The sequence below is a fragment of the Rhagoletis pomonella genome, unplaced genomic scaffold (assembly GCF_013731165.1).
Source record: "Rhagoletis pomonella isolate Grant_MI unplaced genomic scaffold, Rhpom_1.0 Rhpom_scaffold_01490, whole genome shotgun sequence".
Lineage (NCBI taxonomy): Eukaryota > Metazoa > Arthropoda > Insecta > Diptera > Tephritidae > Rhagoletis > Rhagoletis pomonella.
In genome coordinates, this window is record NW_023460044.1 from 1 (window position 1) to 21,740 (window position 21,740).

General features: G+C 38.0%; 1 protein-coding gene across 2 annotated transcripts in view; it reads left to right on the forward strand.

Annotated features, from left to right (window-relative positions):
* Positions 1 to 8: 8 nt before the first annotated feature.
* The window catches only part of LOC118752421 (lipoamide acyltransferase component of branched-chain alpha-keto acid dehydrogenase complex, mitochondrial-like), a 33,763-nt gene continuing 12,031 nt past the window's right edge, over positions 9 to 21,740 (forward strand). Inside the window, exons 1-6 of one of the 2 annotated variants that reach the window (XM_036487341.1) lie at positions 9 to 93; positions 1,668 to 1,783; positions 1,848 to 2,430; positions 2,491 to 2,889; positions 2,953 to 3,024; positions 5,521 to 5,691. In XM_036487341.1, coding sequence (XP_036343234.1) covers positions 25 to 93; positions 1,668 to 1,783; positions 1,848 to 2,430; positions 2,491 to 2,889; positions 2,953 to 3,024; positions 5,521 to 5,559 — 1,278 coding nt within the window. In that variant the 5' untranslated portion in view covers positions 9 to 24 and the 3' untranslated portion in view covers positions 5,560 to 5,691. Of the gene's footprint in view, positions 94 to 1,667; positions 1,784 to 1,847; positions 2,431 to 2,490; positions 2,890 to 2,952; positions 3,025 to 5,520; positions 5,692 to 21,740 lie in introns of those variants that run through there. The other variant, XM_036487342.1, reaches the window with a different exon arrangement.

Here is a 21,740-nt window from a genome sequence, read left to right on the forward strand (position 1 = left end):
ACTGCAGTTAGATACAATTTTCAAATGTCTTCCATATTCCTAAAAAATGGTGCAGCGGCGATGATAAAGAATTCGTTAAAAATTTGCTGGAAAGTAGGTGTTGCTAAATATCTGATTATCATTTTTACGCTATTTATCATCTGTTTTAAGTACAAAGTATAGAAGTTATTATAATTCAAGTAGCGCTGGTTTTTTTTCAAGCTCCGGAGATGCATACCCCACTAATAATGAAGATATAAACAATTAAACTTATCGGTCTAAAACACTGACAGCTCATTTTTGGTATTGTATTCACATTTCTGCTGTGCTGTAAAGTTTAGACCGGAAAATTTTATATCCAGCAAACGTTTCAGAAATCAGGTATACGATTTTTTTTTTTAATATCCTTTCATAAATTAAAAGGACTAGTTGTGAAAAAGTGTTCTAACATAAAAAGTTACATACCTATACGTTTTTACTGAAGGCGTTTTCTTTTCTACCGAAAAATGATGCCTTCTCAGTGCCCTCTACGCACAAATACTAAGAAAAGAAATTTGACTTTTTTAATGGTATTGCAATAAGTGAAAATGCTCTTGTGCATTGGTACTCGACCCTGCCTAAGTCGGCTTGGCACTTAATCGTTGTCGTCAAGCTCAAATAACGGGAGACCCAGGAAGCTTGCGGCTTCTATTAGGTGTGTTCATAGGGCATGTTCTGGACTTCGCACCACGCTAGATTAGACGAGGAACTATGAGAGCCCTTGTGGTGCTGCTCGGTCGCTAGTCCCTACTGCGACGCCGCCCACTACCACAACAGCACACAATAAATGGCGGGCAGGTATCACACTTCATTGCCGCCCCACATCCCAATCAGTCTTCTTAGTAAGATGTTACTCCATGTCTCGTAATACAAGCTGATTGAAACACGAAAATACATACCTTTGTAAGTAATTTGCATATCACTAGCTTACAGGAGAAATAAAACTCGTGATTAATGAAAATTTAATCATGAAAAACCGTATAGCTATTTTCTCCAAGAATTTCTCAAAACTTTGAATACAACATTTTGGCTGTTTTTACCAAAGCAAAACTCCGTATTATTAAAAGATTTCTTAATGTTTTGGCCTTATCGGGTTTTCGTTGCTTTATTTGGAATTAGAAAATTTTCCTTTCATTGAATATAAACGAGAATAAATAAAATAACTAGTAATTTTTAGCAAAAAAAAAAACCGACTTCAACTCCCATATAAAAAAAATATATATATATATATATATCTCATGATCCGCTGATCGGATCTTAACCAGATTAGTATGGGACCACCTCTGAGACACTACCTTTCCGATGCAAAAAGAATTATAGAAGAAATCGGTAATGCGGTAACATACATAAAAAAAAAAAAAAAAAAAATATTCCGACGAAGTGATAACCTCCTCCTTTTTTGGAAGTCGGTTAATAAGTACCTTTATACTTTTCAAAACAATGAATTTTTATCCTAATATCATATTATTACATACATATATGCAAAATATGGGTTTTCATAAAAAGTGGACTTAGCAACTTTTCCTCTAAGCTAGCGATATGAGGAACAATTGTTGGGTTCCTTATGCTTGGTATTCATCTGTACACATAAACCTGGCTATATGTGAACTTAAGTTCGTTTTATTTATTATTAATTGTTTTCCTTCCAGTCTCCGAATGCGGCTCAAATACGCTATCTGAACTTAACACCATGCTTACAAAAATTAGTAACATTTAGACTTAGCGACATTGGTGAAGGAATTCGTGAAGTTACTGTGAAGGAATGGTAAGCCATAGTAATTTTTCGTTTCATTGTATAGATTATTCGAAACTTAATATTTTACTTTCAGGTTTGTCAAGGTCGGTGACTCTGTAGAACAATTCGACGAAATTTGCGAAGTGCAATCGGATAAAGCATCTGTTACAATTACTAGTCGTTACGATGGCAAAATCGTGAAACTCTATCATCCAGTAGATGATGTCGCTCATGTAGGCAAACCGTTGTTAGACTTCGAAGTTGAAGAAGATGATGATTCTGATTCAGAATCAAGCGCCGATTCAGGTTCCAGTGCTAGCGATCATAAATCTTTCCAATCATCTACTGGAAAAGTCGCAAGCGATGAGGACGTAGCACGCCATATAACACTTGCAACGCCAGCAGTCCGTCGTCTGGCTATGGAAAATAAAGTAGACCTCTCAAAAGTACCGCCTACAGGTAAACAAGGACGTGTGCTTAAAGGAGATGTACTCGAATATCTGGGACATTTGCCAGCTGGCACCAATATACAACATCCAACAATTGCAGCCAAAATTGAGGAGATCAAATCTTTAGAAACAAAGTCCGTGCCAAAATCTACACCTGCTGTTCCTTATCGTGTTGAGCCACTGAAAGGTGTGCCTAAAGCGATGCTCAAGACCATGTCAGCATCGTTGGTATGCATTTTTGAGCAAACCTATAGAAATCAAAGACTTTTTATCTTGCATAAATTTCAGAAAATTCCTCACTTTGCCTATAGTGATGAGGTTAACATGACAAAGCTTATTGATTTCCGGGATCAATTAAAAAGTGCGGCGAGCGATCGAGGCATACCTAAACTCACCTTCATGCCCTTTTGTATCAAGGCTGCATCTATTGCACTCTCAAAGTTCCCTATTCTAAACAGTTCGCTAGATATTGATAAGGAGGCAGTTATTTACAAAGCGTCTCACAATATCAGCGTAGCTATAGACTCTCCTCAGGGCCTAATAGTGCCCAATATCAAGAACTGCGAGAGTAAAAATATTCTAGAAATCGCATTACATTTGAATGAACTGGTTGAAAGAGGTCGCAAAAATGCATTGACACCGCAAGACTTTGCTGATGGTACCTTTTCACTTTCGAACATTGGTGTGGTAAGTTGCAGACGAAGAATTAAATGAATTTGAATATAACGAATTTGCGTAAAAATATTTCAGTTTGGCGGTACTTATACTCACCCTTGCATTATGGCGCCTCAAGTGGCCATTGGTGCTATGGGACGAACAAAGGTAAATTTATGATTTTTAAATGAACTTAAAAAAGGGAAATGTTTAGTAGCTGACCCATCGTTTTTGGGGTGGGGGCGGAGGGGCGGGCCCCTCCCCCCACTAGAAAGGGGACAGTCCCCACTTTCTAAAAAGGCGTACCCCCCTTGGGCTCCTCCCACAGGCCCCTAGGGAACCGTTTGAAAAAGGGGAAAAACGGAATTTCTTACGCAAACTGAGCAGTTTGAAGTGGAATATAACCCAACTTACAGAAACCGTGGGATTTTTAATAAAAGAAATTATGCCAAATTAGATATCGGGCGATTTTGAATAAAGAATAAAAAAGTTAATTAAAAATAGAAAAAACAAGTTTTTATAAAAAAAATGTTCTTTTTAACAAATGTATTTTTTCGTAGAATTCCTTTCAGCGTAGGCGGCCTTCGGCCGCCCTTAGGGATTATAACCCTCACAAAGAAGAATTCTCTTTCTGTTTTGCGAAGAAAAGGAGCTGAACACCTTTTGCAGAGAAAACCTTTCTGCGTAGGCGGCCTTCGGCTTGTTTACCACCAACTTCTAGCGGTTGGTTAACTGGTTGACCGCTAAATCAATGCGTGTGTAGGGCCTTTTAGAATTCTATTCGCAAAGCCTTAAGGTGCTGTTAAACGTGATAGCGCATTTTCTACCAGTTTGCTATCAAAAATTGAAATCGAAAGTCCACTTTCCCGTGTAAACAGCCAGAAAGTCCGTTTTGCAGATTTGCAGGCATCACTTTTTTTTTTTTTGATTTTGATAAGTTGCCTGATTTTCACCACCGCCAGGCTTCGCGGCTTGCGTTTTGGTACGAATGCCGTCGAATTTTTTTTTATGCGTCACCCGAAATTGGCTTGCGTGCGTTTCCATTGGATTTCCATCCCTATTCTGTAATCCGTCGTAGTTTCGATTTCCGAATCCGACGTAGCTGTCATTTTTATGTATTTGTCGGAAATTTTGTACGAATAGCAACTAGTGTCGGAGCGAAGCAAATTGTTATTAAATATCAATAAAATTAAGTGTGTAAACGCAAAAGTATGTACATATGCATGATTCAATAATGAAAGGTTTTGTAAGAAAAACTTTCTCTCGCTCTAATTTTATCAATGACACTCCCACCCTACTCCTAAAAACAAAAACAGTGATATTTCTTTTCCAAATTTCTTTGCAAGTTTTAAGAACATTTTTAAATTGTTAGTAGTGAAATTTTTACTTTTTAAATTTGAAGAAATGTTTGTTCTGCATTCGCTGGCGCCAACAAGACAAAATGGGTGAGAATGGTTGGACTACAGAAATTCAATGTTAAGAGACGAAATTCCCTTAAATGCCGAAATGTATTTGTCGATATTCGTGGAGACCTCTTGATTCTGCTAAGTCGCTGTAAAGTAAAGCGTTCAATGAGCCAACGAAGGTATTTAGGTATTGTACTCCACGACACAATCCTGGTGTCTCCGAATGAGATTTTGACGCAATATAACATTGCCAAACCGCATCCATAGGCCCAATCGTCACACGACAGCTCGGTTTAGTCAATGGCGCGATGTAATTGCACACTTAAAAGGTGTACGCACGAGGCGAATGTTGGCTGGCGACCAACTTTATTGAAAGCGATTAGCTGAAAGTAGAATGCAAAGTTGAACAATACAAACGCCTTTTTATGGCGAATATTTTAATATTTTTTTATATTTTGATATTTTTAGTCATTCAAATTTTTTTCGTGCAACCCGGCGGGAGTTGAACGCAAAAGTTGCCTGAAAAATCGCCTCGTGCGAAAGCCCCATTACGCCACTTCTCATTTGACGATGTAGATCACGTTCCCTATCTCACTCGTTCAGTAGCTGCGTGCTCTGAGTTCGTCCGGCACCAATCGCCAACTGCGGCTGTGCAAGCCAGTGTTGAATATTTTCCCCAGAACATAAAAAGTGCGACATCAAAGAATTCGAAACAATCGAGCCATAACCGCGAAAGAAACGTAAGCTCCAAATTTTTTTATTTGCCGTTTTTTTGTTTAATAAATATTGCATATTTTCCGCAAACAAATAGCTTCTTCATGTCCATCAACTGGCAAACAAATACAACAAAAAAAAAGCTGAAAGTGGACCATCCATTCTCGAGTTATGCGCCATCTGACGTACGCAAGTTTGGTATAAACATAGAAATATTTATTTTTAATAACAATAGGGGGTTATATTCGATGTAAATAAGCTTGTTTAAATTAAATAATTAAATCAAATTCGTTTTTGTTTTAAAATACCACCATTCACTATTATCCACACGTTTTTATAGAATTTAGCTCCCATTTTAGGAAGTGTGATTGAATTCTTCCCCTTTTTCTTCTGCTTCCAAAAACCATCCCTGTGGGTGGGAGTGCCAAATTTTAGAAAAAAGCTACTTACAAAACCTTTAATAATTGAATCATGGTACATATGTATGTAAGTTGATGTGTGAATAGAAACAAAAATTATTATTAAATGTTTACAAAATTAACAGATCGAAGATCACAATACGAAAAACTGGTGGAATGCATGACCGAAAGGCCGGACATTGGTCGAGGCTTTGTAAAAGGAGCTAAAGAGGATGTGGTAGAATGTTGGGAAAGCGTTCCAAGAATTAAAGCGGCACAATATCTAGTGAAATGGAGGCCCTTAAAAGGAGAGAGCCTACATTTTATCATTTAAGCTAAATGGATCAGAACAATCTCCTAGCAATCTCCTTTGTATATTAATGCAACTGTTAGCTGTTCTTCCTTCTGGAACAAAAGTGCACCGGCCACTGAATCCTTTGTATTCTACTTAGTTAAGGAAAAGTCTTTTCAAGTAATGATTAAACAATTTTTTTTTTTAATTTCACTATTCACTTGCGATTATATTTATTTTGATTTGTTTCTGTCAAAGCAGCTGATTAAGAACTTCGCATTTCACTATTTTAGTTGGCAATGCGGTTGATATTTATGATCGTATTACAGCATACCAATTTTCGAATTTTCGGAATGGAGCTACGAATTCGTAACTACGAACTTTCGGATTACAGCATACGGGTGTTCAAAAATTGGAAATTGAGTTAGCTTCATACGCACGTCGTTCAATTTCGGTTGATCCCATACAAGTTGCATGTGCATGAGAAAGTTGCATGTGCATGAGAAAGTTTAGACAATAAATTGGCTGCGAGCGTGAATATTAATTAGGTTAACCTCTAATTCCTCTGCTTTTAATATATATCTCTTTATATGTTATATTCCACTGGTATGGTAATACCGCTGAGGGACAGAACTACGTGCAAAAGTTTCTGCTTGTATTTGTATCATGCGTATTATTATTTATCAATTATGTATGTGGGTTTCTGGGCCCTTCCGTTCCAATAAAAGCACTCTCTTTTCGTATCAAATTAAGTTTCTTCTTCTTTTTTGGCGCTGTAACCGCCTAAGCGATTTTGGCCGAGTTCAGCAAAGCACGCCAGTCGTTTCTCCTCTGTGCCAACTGACGCCAATTGGAAACGCCAAGTGAAGCCAAGTCCTTCTCCACCTGATCTTTCCATCGCAGTGGGGGCCTCCCTCTTCCTCTGCTACCACCAGCGGGTTCCGAGTTGAATACTTTCAGAGCTGGAGCGTCGGTGTCCATTCGAACGACATGACCAAGCCAGCGGAGCCGCTGCATTTTAATTCGCTGCACTATGTCCATATCGTTGTAAAGCTCATACAGCTCGTCGTTCCATCGTCGTCCAGCCGCCTCATCGGATGTTGTCATTGTCCATGCTTCTGCGCCATATACCAGCACGGGCATGATGAGTGACTTATAGAGCGCGGTTTTCGTACGTCGAGAGAGGACTTTACTCCTGAATTGCCTACTCAGTCCAAAGTAGCACTTGTTGGCAAGAGTGATTCTACGTTGGATTTCAATGCTGACATTATTATCGGTGTTAATGCTGGTTCCCAAGTAAACGAAATTCTCTACTTTCTCGAAATTGTAACTGTCAACAGTGACGTGGGTGCCAAGACGCGAATGTGCTGACGTTTGTTTGATGACAGGAGATACTTCGTCTTGTCCTCGTTTACCACCAGACCCACGCGCTTTGCTTCCCTATCCAACTTGGAAAAGGCAGAACAGACTTCGCGGTTTTTGTTACCGATGATGTCGATGTCATCGGCATAAGCCGGCAATTGCACGCTCTTGTAGTAAATTGTTCCTGAGCCGTTCAGTTCTGCAGCTCTTATTATCTTCTCCAACATCAGATTAAAGAAGTCACATGACAGGGAGTCGCCCTGTCTGAAACCCCGTTTTGTGGCGAACGGCTCGGAGAGGTCTTTTCCAATTCTGACGGAGCTGGTGGTATTGCTCAACGTCATTTTACACAGCCGTATGAGTTTTGAGGGGATGCCAAATTTAGACATAGCGGCGTATAGGCAACTCCTTTTAGTGCTGTCAAAAGCGGCCTTAAAGTCGACAAATAGGAGGTGAGTGTCGATCCTTTTCTCGCGGGTCTTTTTAAAGATTTGGCGTATTGTGAATACCTGGTCTATGGTGGATTTGCCAGGTCTAAAGCCACACTGATAAGGCCCAATCAGTTCATTGACGGTGGGCTTCAGTCTTTCACACAATACGCTCGATAAGACCTTGTAACCTATGCTTAGAAGGCTGATCCCGCGGTAGTTGGCGCGAATGGCGGGGTCACCTTTCTTGTGGCTTGGGCAGAGCACACTTAAATTCCAGTCGTCGGGCATGCGTTCATCTGACCATATTCTGCACAAGAGTTGATGCATGCACCTTATCAACTCCTCGCCGCCGTACTTGAATAGCTCAGCTGGCAGGCTGTCAGCTCCAACGGCTTTGTTGTTTTTCAGCCGCGTTATTGCTATACGTACCTCGTCATAGTCAGGCGGTGGAATGTCGACTCCGTCATCATCGACTGCGGGCTCGGGTTCTTCTTCTCCACAACTTTCCGTGCTGCTACCATTTAGTAGGGCGGAAAAGTGTTCCCTCCATAATTTAAGTACGCTCTGGACATCAGTTACTAGGTCGCCATTATTATTCTTACAGGAGTGCGCCCCGGTCTTTAAACCTTCCGTAAGTCGCCTAACTCTCTGGTAAAATTTTCGGGCATTCCTCCTGTCGGCCAGCATTTCAAGCTCTTCGCACTTACGTATTTCGGCCTCTCTCTTCTTGTTGCGGCAAATACGTCTCGCTTCCCTCTTCAGATCCCTATAGCGGTCCCACATAGCGCGCGTTGCGGCCGATCGCAGCGTGGCCCTGTAGGCGACATCTTTTTTCTCTGCAGCTTCCTGACACTCCTCATCGTACCAGTTGTTCTTTCGGGCTCGCTGAAATCCGACTACTTCTTCGGCGGCGGTACTTAATGAGCGGGAAATGTGGTTCCACTGCTCGCATATGTCGGTTTGTTGAAGAGTGCTCTCTGAGAGCAGGTGTGAGAGTCGAGTAGCGAAAGCGCTGGCTGTCTGTTGTGATTGCAGCTTTTCGACGTTAAGCTTTCCTTTTTTGGGCGCACATTTTTTGCTGCACAGAGACGTTTCGTCGTGGAGGCTGAATTTTCCGACTGTGGTTCCAAAGATCCCTTCTTTGCCCACCCTGGCATTGAAGTCGCCAAGCACGATTTTGATATCACGACGGGGGCAGCGCTCGTACGTGCGCTCCAAGCGCTCATAGAAGAGATCCTTGGATGCCTCATCCTTCTCTTCCGTCGGGACATGGGCGCAGATGAGCGAGATGTTGAAGAATCTCGCTTTGATGCGGATTGTGGCTAGACGCTCGTCCACCGGGGTGAACGACAGTACTCGGCGACGGAGTCTCTCTCCCACCACAAATCCAACTCCGAATCTGCGCTCCTTTACATGACAGCTGTAGTAGACGTCGCAAGGCCCTATACATTGTTTGCCTTGCCCCGTCCAACGCATTTCTTGGATGGCGGTGATGTCAGCTTTTGTCCTTACGAGGACATCAACCAGCCGGGCAGAGGCACCTTCCCCATTAAGGGTCCGGACATTCCAGGTGCATGCCCTCAAATCGTAGTCCTTTAAACGTTTGCCGTGGTCGTCATCATAAGGGGGGGTCTCATCCGAGGCTTTGCCTTGCTTCTTCACTGGAAGTGGTTTTTACGTGGCGGGTCCCAAGCCCAGCGCACAACCCATTGCTGGGACGGGGGTGGTTTCGCAACCATATACACGTTTATATAGCGAGCCGCTTGCTCCAAGCAGACACCCGCTTGCAGTCGCACCTACTGGTGAACAGACGCTGCAGACTTCAGTGAGCCCTTAAACCGAATAAGTCAGAGTGGCCCCACCGGAGCTCCCTCTCTTTCTGCAGTGACCCAAGGCTCCATTCGGATTGGTTACCGCATCTCGCACATGGGTTTCTCACGTTGCCCAGAGTGCGCGAACGAGGACGCAAGAGTCGGGATTGAGTATAGCCATGCAACGTTAACTGCATACCCAGCGCAATGACTATACCCCATTCCACTCCAAATTAAGTTTACTTTAAGTTTTATTTAATAGTTTTAAGTTCTAATTACATATGTTTTACTTTGAGGTTTTAGTTGCACACTTTTCTTTAGTAGTGTTTAAGTACACGTACACTTGCTTGACTTTAAAGTTTTGGTTACAAACTTTATTTCTTAGTCTTTAAATTGCAACATTCGTTTTACTTTCAAATTTAGTCTTTAAAATGCGCAATTACATTCGTATCATTTTTAGTTACACAATCTTTTTTTTTTTTTTTTGGGGGGGTTTTGGGTAGGTTGGCCGGTTTATATAAACCACCACCAGGTTATTCCTCTAATTTCAAACTATATATCTTAGTATGTTGTTCCTCCAATGGTAAACTTATTGTGTTTTGATGGCAGGGCACTAATATGTCCTCATATCGCCAGGTTATTCCTCCAATTTGATTATTTATTAATTATTCGTCAAATTATAATTTTTGGTTATGGCTAAAAAATTTTCAGTAACGTTATGTTAGAGCTGCCAGATATCTCTGTTGCCAAACCGGGACACTTAAGGGTGGGAAAGGCCTCTCGCTCCCTTCCCTTTCGTTTCGACAAAAATTACGTACGAAAGGATGTAATAAAATTTTACGTTTGTTCCACAAACTACTTATAGAAAAACTCGAGCAAAGTTCAAACTGTCAGCGTATATCAAATAAACTCTAAAACTTACTTGTGAAACGCGTATGTGTAACTCGAAGTGGCTTCGAGTAGCTTGTGGAACAAACCTTTTATTTTGACAAACAAAACCAAAAACATAAAAACATGAGATCATGAGATCATTACAACGTACACCAGCAACAAAACAATTTATCACAACTAAAGCACAGAGAATTTTTCACAATGCATGTACCTTTTTTGTCCTTATAAAAATACAGTTTATACTAAATACATCAGAAAAGATAAAAAAAAATTTCTAAACTTTGTGCAAAACTCGGGAAAATGCAATAAATTTGCTTACAAATTCGCCACTTTCTATTCAGACTTTGTTATAAAAATTTTGAAAATGAAGTTTTGCAGCCCATAAAAATTTAGTTGATTTTTGGTATTGTTTTTACTGAGAGTTTCTTCCATACAAACTATGTTCGAAATTTTTTTGTATGTGGAAGACCCTGGCAGCAAAAAATAAATAATTGCAAAAAATCAACGAAATTTTCTGGTAACTTCAGACTTGCACTTTACTAATGGCTCAAAGGCTACATTTTCAAAATTTTTCTAAAAGATCCGATTAGAAATTGTGATCTGATGAAAGAGTCTCCGAGTCAATAATTTTGTACGGCACGGTACTTATAAGTAATCTATGTTTCACGAAAGAAAAAAAATTAAATACAAGGTAACATTAAAATATCAGTCATTTGTTTCGTTGCTGTGAACTTGTTTCAAAACTTCTGGCTTTTGCTTAATATAATTGTAAAACACTGTGCATGTCATTTTAACGTATTTAGGTACATACTTATATTAATCATCAACTATTGCTTGTGCAAAACGTGCAAAATTTAAAAATATTCGCATATGAAAGAGCACCAACCCAAGTCCTATAAATCATTAGTATTTAGTATAGAAATATTCAATTCAAATAATAATAATAGGAGTGTACTCGTACGCCCAACTATCTAAAGTTTTAGAAAACTTTTACTGGTTTTGCGTTCTCGTACCCAAAAAACTTGCAAAGTAGGGGAAATTGAGAGAGCGAAATGTGAAAGAGAGCTGCAAATTTCTGCTGGAAAAATTTTTCCCAGCTAAAACTTGCAAGCGAGAAAATCAGCTGATCACAAACACATGTTTGTAAATAAACAAAAGAAAGTATGGCCTTTTTGAGTTATTTATTGCAAATTTTATTATTAATGCTAGTATATAACTAAAAAGTGCTTAAATTTAATAAGCACAACGTTTGTTGAGTTTATTTTTCGTTAATTTGCTATTAATCTCCAGTTTGTTTACTTTAGTGCGTGCTGACTATGGTTGCCGTATGACATTTTTCGTTTGTACCATAAATTTCCTTTAAATATACCAAAATAGAGTTAAATGAAGCATGCTGAAATATTTTTTTGCTGAAGTTATCGGTTTTGGTAGGTTGATTGTTGAAATGAAAATTTTATAATTTTAAACCTACTCTATTACATTATTTTGGATCAAAGATAGGTGTTTGGAAGAGATACTCTTGTTTTTAATGCGTCACCATGTGATATCAGAAATAATTATGAGAAAAATAGCTTATGCATTCCGATATAATTAATTCGTATTTTAAAAAGGTTTTTCTTATCCAAAACTACTAAATTGTATAAAATGCCAAATCGGGGGAAAATGCACCAAGCAGAAAATAAATTGCCAAATTAATCACCAGTGGCAACTGTGCAAGTGATCAGCAGTTTCGAAGGTTGCAAGTTTTTGCAAATTTTGCGTTCTCGTACTTCTGTTGATATTTCGTCTCTTTGAGAGCGAATGCTGCTAAATTCTCAGAACTTTTTCTGCTGGAGAATTTTGTCCTCTCAATACGAGTACACACCTAATAATAATAATAGATTGGCGCTTACACATATGTTAGTGTTTGGCCGAGCTTCTCCTCCGACTTGTGGCGTGCGCCTTGATGTTGTCACACAAATCGGAGGGACCTACAGTTTTACGCTGACTCCGAACGGCGATTGTATTTCAATGAGAAGCTGTTTTTCATGGCAGAAATACACTCGGAGGTTTGCCATTGCCTGCCGAGGGACGACCGCTGTTAAGAAAAAACCTTTTTCTATATTTCTTGGGATGTTGCTTTGACCAGGGCTTGAACCCAGGTGCTGATGTGTGAAAGCGCGCACTGCTTACCACTACACCACAGCGGCCGATTCAAATACGCCAACATTAAAATGAAGCGCTTTGCACTTAAAAGCTCAGTTAGTCTAGACTTAATTTCCGTAACGTTACTTAACTAAATATTTCGGCCAACCTGTTATATGAGAAACTGTGTTGGCGGTTAGTTAAAACTTAACTTAGCGTAAGAAACTTAAGAACCTGTAGATTTTAGGTTCTTAAGTTACGGTCTTACGGAAATTGAGAGCGGTGAGAGAATCAGGCTTGCCAGACTCTCGTTTTTGTATTTCTTAAAAATAAATGAAAGCAAACATTGTTGTTTGCATGAACTTTTTTGATGTGGCATTTAAGGCGGCGAACTGTTAAACAGCTGAAAAAGAAAATACAAAAACAAAATATTTCCGCTCTTGGCTTAAGTTGACGTGTTGAGTAATCATTGATGATTTCTTACGGTAAGTTAAATTAAGTTAAGTCTAGACTAACTGAGCTTTTACGGACGCTTTTTCATAATTAAGTTAAAAAAAAATATTTAAGTTCCATGCTGCCTGTAATGGGATTTGAACCCTGACGCTCTGGAAATTAGCAAATTATGGCAAGCATCTTCGTGCACTCAGCTACAGCCAGACATGTAAATGTGCATTCAAATGTTCAGTTTGATTCAACATCACGTGTTCGTGGTGTTTTTAAATACGAACATTTTAAAACGATAATCAATAAAAAATATTCATGTTTACTATGCGTTATTTCCCCCAGTAAATTCATAAAATTTTTCTTAATATTACAACGCGTTTATTCTCAGTGTAGTAATTTTTATACAAAATTTGTGCAATCAAATCGAAAACCGGGACACTTAAACGAAACCCGGGACATTTTAAGGTTGGACCGGGACGCCGGGACAAATAGTCTAAAACCCGGACATGTCCGGGAAAACCGGGACGTCTGGCAGCCCTACGTTATGTGGAACAATTATGCATGCAACTTTTTATTTCACAGTTACTTTGTTCATACGATAGTACCGTATCAAAGGTACGTTTAGAAATTTTCATTTAATTTTAATTTCAACTCTCTTTATGTCAGCATCTATTACATTACTTATGTAATTAATATATTAAATGTACCCCCTTATTCTAGAACCCGAATTTTCGTAATTCGTAATTCGTAACTACGCTACGAAAAACGAAAAATCCACATAATGCAACCCTTGCGGAAACATATGCAGCATTGCCAGCTATCCGTTGTTTTTCGAAGATACCTGAATGAAGGAAAACAAAGTGGACAGGAATTAAAAAAACACTCATCATTTGCTTGTTTATTGTAAAATTGGTTAATTTTACATATTTTGAGGAAAATTATAGATTCTGAAGTATTTGCAATTATAGCAGCAGAGTAAGCGGGCGCTACGGCAATGAATTCACAAAGGTATGCGGAGTTGTCGGGCATAGTAACCATGGGCGCATCTATGTCAGCTTCTGGTTGAATTGTTGAACCACAAGCCAGAACTCCTCCTATGCCTGAAGCTCTGGTTCTCAATCCAGTTAATGCAATAACAGCTTCTTCCAAGCCATTGAAAACATGCATTTTGTTAGGTCCACCACCTGTTGCGCTTGCTTCTGCCTTCGGCCGCGTTTAGGGATTATAACCCTTACTAAGTAGAATTCTCCTTTCTGTGTTGCGGGGAAGAGGGGCTTCCGCATGTCAAAGGTATACAACATTTCTTGTGCATATCACTCCGGCTACGCCGTCCAAAAAAAGTGCATAGTGCAAACCGAGTTAATTAATAAGTTAGTGGTAGGAAATTTGAAACATTTATCTTAAATAAAATGTGAATCCTTTGATTACACGTGTATGTTAAAGTTTTTGGATTCGGGTTATGCGTTTGGACACAACTGAAAATCGTTGAACATTAACTAAACCGGACCCAAGTTTCTCGATAAGGGGCAAAAATATTCTTTTTTGCTCGTTTATATAAAGCAGTGGATAAAAATATACGTACTTATATGCGAAAGGCAAATTTATCTGTTTAAGTGAACACCACCAATATTTCTTGCAAACACGCATCGATTTACATCTTTTATTTCGCCTCCGACACGCAATTGTTTTCGTACAAAATTACGCAAAAAAGTTTACTCGTTCGTTTTTAGGCATGCCATTGTTACGAATTTCGAAAGTTCGAAAATGCGATTCGGATTGCAGCATACTATTTCTACGATTCGTAGCAAAATCCGAATACGAAAGAGTTGCAGAATAGGGGTGGTAGTATCATTTTCTCTTGTTTTAAAACTTAATTTTTTATTTAATGAACCGACTTCATTTTTATGTGTAACTAAATCAGAAATTTGCTTTAACAAAACTCGACAGGTCAGCACGACCATACTCGGCGAGGAGCCATCTTGAACTCTTACACAATCTTTAGTTTTAAAAGTTCTTTAGTTCAATTTAATAAAATTGTACGGCACTTGGTTTAACGACCGAATTTTACAGCGGCACGTCCGTATCGTTTGGTGGTAGCGGTCACAGTAGGTTCTTTCCCGTACGCAACGCGGGATGCCGCGGGTGCCCAAAATAGCCCAGAAATCGTTCCCATACTCAACAAAATGTTTAAGTGCCCATTTACACACGGCGATTTTTGTTGCCGCAACTCGTCGTTTGTAGGAGAGAGCGTGACGAGGAAAGGAGAGGGGCACCGAGTTGCTCGTGCTCGGGCAAAACGCTTTGTGCTCTCGTTCGTCTGTGTTAGGTCGGTGTTATGCAGACAAACTTTTGTTTGCCAAATTAAATGGCGGCTGCTTAGTTTGCTCGGAGGCGGTTATGTCGAGTTTGGCACAGGGTTGCACGTTCATTATGGTTTTCATCGCTATTGCCAACACGAAATGAAAATTTCAGATGTACATAACGCGCAGAATTAATATATTTTTATGATATCGTATAGGCAATTAACTGTGCCCTTATTTTTGAAGCTCCTACAGCATTAATTCTGTTCTCGAGCTTTCGGTATCACGGCAATTTTTGTGTATATCAACAATTATCTAACACCCCTATTCTGCAACTGTTTCGTGTTCGGATTTTGCTACGAATCGTAGAAATAGTATGCTGCAATCCGAATCGTATTTTCGAACTTTCGAAATTCGTAACAATGGCATGCCTAAAAACGAACGAGTAAGCTTTTTTGCGTAATTTTGTACGAAAGCAATTGTGTGTCGGAGGCGAAATAAAAGATGTAAATCGATGCGTGTTTGCAAGAAATATTGGTGGTGTTCACTTAAACAGATAAATTTGCCTTTCGCAAATACGTATATTTTTATCAGCGTATATTATCACATCTTTATATAAACTAGAAAAAAAAGAATCTTTGTTGCCCCTTATCGAGAAACTTGGGTTTGGTTATTTGTACAACGATTTTCGGTTGTTGTGTCCTAACGCATAACCCGAATCCAAAAATTTTAACATACACGTGTAATCAAAGGATTCAAATTTTATTTAAGATAAATGTTTCAAATTTCCTACCACTAGCTTATTAATAAACTCGGTTTGCACTATGCACTTTTTTGCAAATTTCCACGTGGGTTCTGCTCAAAAATACTGTGGACTGCGTAGCCGGAGTGATATGCACAAGAAATGCTGTATACCTTTGACATGCGGACGCCTCTCTTCCTCGCAACACAGAAAGGAGAATTCTACTTAGTAAGGGTTATAATTCCTATGCGCGGCCCAAGGCAGAAGCAAGCGCAACAGGTGGTGGACCTAACAAAGTGCATGTTTTCAATGGCTTGGAAGAAGCTGTTATTGCATTAACTGGAATAAGAACCAGAGCTTCAGGTATAGGAGGAGTTCTGGCTTATGGTTCAACAATTCAACCAGAAGCTGACATAGATGCGCCCATGGTTACTATTCCCGACAGCTCCGCATACCTTTGTGAATCCATTGCCATAGCGCCCGCTTACTCTGCTGCTATAATTGCAAATACATCAGAATCCATAATTTTCCTCAAAATATGTAAAATTAACCAATTTTACAATAAACAAGCACATGATGAGTGTTTTTTTAATTCCTTTCCACTTTGTTTTCCTTCATTCAGGTATCTTCGAAAAACAACTGATAGCTGGCAATGCTGCACATGTTTCTTCAAGGGTTGCAGCATGTGGATTTTTCGTTTTTCGTAGCGTAGCTACGAATTACGAATTACGAAAATTCGTATTCTAGAATAAGGGAGTAAAATTTTTGTATATGACAACACCGAATTTGCTGCAGTTTGACCAAACAAAATTAGTTTGCTGTGAGAGTCGCTAAACTCGCTCTCTCCGAGTTTGCTGCAACAACAATTGCACCAGTTTGCCAAACAAAATTTCTGCATAACACCGACCTTAATTGAACGCTGTTCACAGCTGACAACAACAATTGCATACACACAAATCGCCGTGTGTAAATGAAACTAGCAACACCAAAAGGGAATGTGAAAAATCGCGTCGACAAAAGTTTCCGTGTATAAACACAGTCTAATAGAGAGCGAAAATTGGAACGTATTGGATCGTAAGTTTCTTCTCCTTGCCCGGAACAGCCCGGACTTTTTCTCCGGGTAAAAATGGATAAAGCGTCAAAGTGCATATCAGCTGTTTTGTGTTTACATGTTGCCTACATTTACTTGGTGCTTTTAAGGAATAGTGAATGCATTTTCAATCTTTCTATTCTTAAAATCAAATTTGTGAAACAAAAATTCAATTTCCAAGAGTTTGCACTTAAGTGACAAAAACAAAAACAACGCGAATAAGCTGTTTCTCAAATTCTGGGCACCAAATGTGGTTGTTTGCGTTCCCGTACTTCTGGATTATGTTCCATTTTTGAGAGCAAACTTTTCGCTTATTCTCTAATTACCGGACCCGGATTGTTAGGCCGTGGCTATGCCACCAATTTTAATTGGCAATCAAAATAGAAAAATTTCGGTGATTGGTGAGAAGTGATTACGCTCTGTTTGCTGATTGGCGAGCACAGGGTTGCTTCTTAAGAAATGCCTTTTTCCATTTCATACAATTTCGCACACAATGGCAGCACTGAAGTAAAAATGCAACTAAAAATGCATCAAAATTAAAGTCGGAAAATGAAAAATGGAAGAACAACTTAATATTTTTTCTTTCTTTAATATTTAATTTTTATAATATTTTTTTTTAATATCTACTTTATAATAATAATAAAATATTTCTTTATTAGAGCAACAGAAGCCAAATCAAAAATTTTTAGAACTTTTCTGTCTGTCTGTCTGTATGTTTGCACGCGCATCACTCGAAAACTAATGCATGGAATTGAATGCAGTTTTCACTGATGTATTGCTAGAGGTCTAACTTAAAATATAGAAAGAAAAAAATCAGAGAGTTGCCACCTGTTTGAAGATTTCAGGTTAAGTAAATTGATAAGAAAAAGTAAATATTGCAATATGGGCGTCAAAAGAAAGTAGTTTAAGAAAGCTTACAGACGGAAATATTTTTTGAGGGTTGCCACCTGTTTGAAAATTTTAATTAAATTAAATTTTTAAGATAAATGAATATTGCAATATGGGTATCAAACTGAAGAGGGTTAGAAAGTTTTACTGTCGAAAATATTTTTGAGGAGGGTTGCCACCTGTTTGGAGTAGATCTTTAGACCTTTAATTCGGGCGAACCTTCGACCGCCGAGGAAGAAACTTAAATTTTTATTAATTTGAATTGACATACCTACAATAAAATTTTGTATGCATACAAAGTCCATTGAATCCTCCAATAAAAAATTTGGTGCTTTTTTCGAGAAGAAACGCGATTTTTTTGGGGTTTTAGTGCTTTTTCGAATACAAAACTTGGCAACGCTGTTGCCACCCGTTTAAAAACTTTTATTTAATTAAATAGATATCATAAATTAAATACTACAATATTGGCATCAAACCAAAGAGGTTCGCAAATTTTAATGCCGAAAATATTTTTAGGGGATCTGCCACGTGTTTGAAAACTTTTATTCATTTAAATTGGTAAAATAAATTAAATATTACAATACAGATAATAAACTAAAGAGGTTTAGGGAGCTTAATTACGAAAATATTTTTGAAGCGGGTTGCCACCTATTTGAAAAATTTAATTCGGGTAAATTGATAAGATAAGCTAAATATTGCCATAAAGGTATCAAACGAAAGTATTTGAGAATAATAAAATTGTAACAGGCCGATGTCTGTACATAATAGGTTTTAAAGAAAAATTAATAGGGGGTTTATTAGATCAACAGAAGCCAAATATAACATTTTTATAATTTGGCCTATCTGTTCGTATGTTTGTAAGCGCATCACGCAAAAACTAATGTATGGAATTAAATGCAGTTTTCACCGATGCCCATATTGCTAGAACTCTAATTGAAAATATAGAATCCATTTTTTTTTTTGTTTTAGTTTATCGTCGAACATTATTCCCAGGTATTTGAATGCATTAACTTTTTCCAGTGCGTCGTTGTTTATATTTAGAGTCAGCAACGGACTGTTCTCAAAATTTCGCACATTAACCACAAACTTAATTTTATTGACATTCAATTAAGTGTGTTCAAACATAATCAATCGCACTTTTTTGGAACTTCTGTGTGGAAGGTTTTTCGCTAAAAAAATCAAAACTTTTTGTTGTTGCTGCCAAAAAATTAAGAAATCTGAGACGTCACGCTTTACAATTTCATACAGTTCTCTGTACAATGTAATTCACTAAACTATTAAACGGCTGCACCGATTTGGTTCATAATTGGTACATATGCCAGCACCTTGAAAATAAATATTCCGACCAAAAATTTACTCGGTATGTAGCTCGGGATATTCCTAAAATTCTTATACAGACTAAAACGTAAAAAACCAATACATCTCTAAAACCAATTACTCTGGGGAACTGAAACTTAGCGCTGATGCATATATTGCAAATGCAATGCATCAAAAACCACTGAATAGAGCTCCGTCAGATTGTCGGAGGTTATCTTACATATGGGCATTTCCATGGTGGCGCACGTGACAGTCGTACGATTTCAACGTGCAGAAAAGTAGAGACTAATTTAAATTTCCTCTCCCTTAATTTGATTTTTGGATAGCTCTTTAGAAGCGCTACATAAAGTGCGAAATAAGGATCTGTAAAGAAAAAGGGTTCAAAGATACAAACAAACCAACATCGGTTCGTCACGTGACATAAAATAGAAGTGGTTTTCCGCTGCACCTATACAAATGTGAAAATCTGCGAATAATGTATGAATTTTTTAATGTAACTTATACAGTTTAATCTGTTTGCCTTGTGTTATGCTAGCCTTATTTTTGCCTTGAAAATACTTGTTAGATTTTAATATACAATATATAATAAGGTACGTAACGTGACGTTCGTAACGTGACATATCGTATACTGCTGAAGAAATTCCTTACACCATTTTGAGTTTAACTTAAGTTAAGTTAAGTTTAAGTTTAAGTTAAGTTAACAGGAATTCCTGTTAAAGGAAAAACGCAACATAATTTTTTATTCAGAACATTTTAATGGATATACGTATCTAAATAACGATAAATTCCAAAAAATATGAAAGAAAATCTTAATACTAAAATACATTTATTTTGGAAGAAAATGCCGTTTGAAATTTTCGCTGCTTGATAGCCAATGAAGTTGACGTATTCCAGGTATATTTGGGACTTTTTTCCACTTCTCAGCTAATGTTAAAGACATTTCTTCTTCTTTGCTCTGCAGATATGTATGCCAATTGGACACCTTCAATGTGGTTTCGAGCACATTCAAAAAAAGATTTAGCATCGTCTAATACTAAATTTTTTGCTTTAGTCAACTGCCAAACCTTTCTCTTAATAACAGCTCCCACTCCATCGACTGGACCTTTGCCGTATGAAGTGGCAAAAAAGTTCCATTCGATATTTTTCAAATTTAATTCAACTAAAAATTCGCATAAACTGCTTGCTATAAATTTATTTTTGAACTGGCAACTGCTTCCGGCTGAGAATACGAAGACATTTCTAAAATTTCCATACTGGTTTTGTATTTGTATTTGTATGGGGTACGTAACGTGACAAATTATTTAAAAGAAATTAATTCACTTAAACTTTTTTTTTCAACTCTACGTTCTAAACTTACTTTGCCTTCTTGTTTTCAACCACTTCCACCGGTCAATACAGAAGTAAGAATAAAAAAATACTTTTCAATGGCTCGAACGTGACATTAGAATATCAATGAATGTAAAGTAAAAATTACCGTTAACTGAGCTTTGTTTACTCTCTTTGCCTTTTTCTCAAATAAAGTGTGAGTGTGCAAGAGATTTAGTGGTATGAGTGAAATCGGAACAACTCTTTTTCAAAATAATTATTAAGGAGAAAATTCAATAAAAATAGAGAAATAGTAAGAAAGAGCTACGCTAAAATTTCCCACAATTTGTATTACCGCTGTAACTTAGCAACACTGTAAACTCTTTCGAATAATGACAATTGGATATTTTCTTTTTTATAATATAAAATAAAAACTTTATTTTACAAACATTTTATTTTTCGTTCGCGGTAGACCTTCCGGTGGGAATGCCCATATGGGTATAATAGCCCAGTTATGCATACTTGCACTGCTATACCATTTTTACGTAAAAATCAAAACCTAACAGAATTCTACATGTTAAGTGCTATGCGTTGGGTAAACGCTTACACGCAAAGCCCATGCATAACTGGGCTATTGATATTCAGGCAGTGTTCGAGTGTAGTCGAAAAGTACACTGTGTAAATTTTGTTGCAAAATTCCATGCATATATCTATGAAAAAAATGCGTGCATTTCGATATAGTTTGGTCGGAATGAATTTTTATTTGCCAGCGTGCGGGCCCGACTCTCGTGGCTGGATCGCACGCAATCCGCGTTGACTTCTTGCGCAAGAAAGAAATGCACGTTTCCATCGTTCCACTTTTATTTCTCATGCTCGAATTTCGCATGCCCGCGGAGAAAAACAAAATCTTCGATAAATCAGTAAATTTTAAAGCTAATTTATTCCAAATTGATGCTTGCAACAATTCTTTACCAGGAAATACGTTTATGATAAAATTTTGGAAAATGGGCGTGGCACCGCCAACTTATGCACATATATGTTTCTCGGTAACCGTTCTACCAATTTGTACCAAACTCGGTATGGTTATTGTGCTTGCCACATAAAAGCAAAACGTTGAAAATTATTGAAATCGGACTGAGGCCGCTTTTCATATAACGGTAAATTTTTGTTTAGCGACATACTTATGACAAGATTTTCTGCTTTTTCGAGGTGAACTATCCAATACGTAATTAAGAGTACAAAATTTCTCCTCAAAAACCAAGTTATAAAATAATCCTTTATTAAAAAGATAACTTCTCAATCTGCAACCCTGAATTATCGCTTACTTTTGGTAAATAGAGGTGAAACGTCAAAGACAAAAGGTAAACTA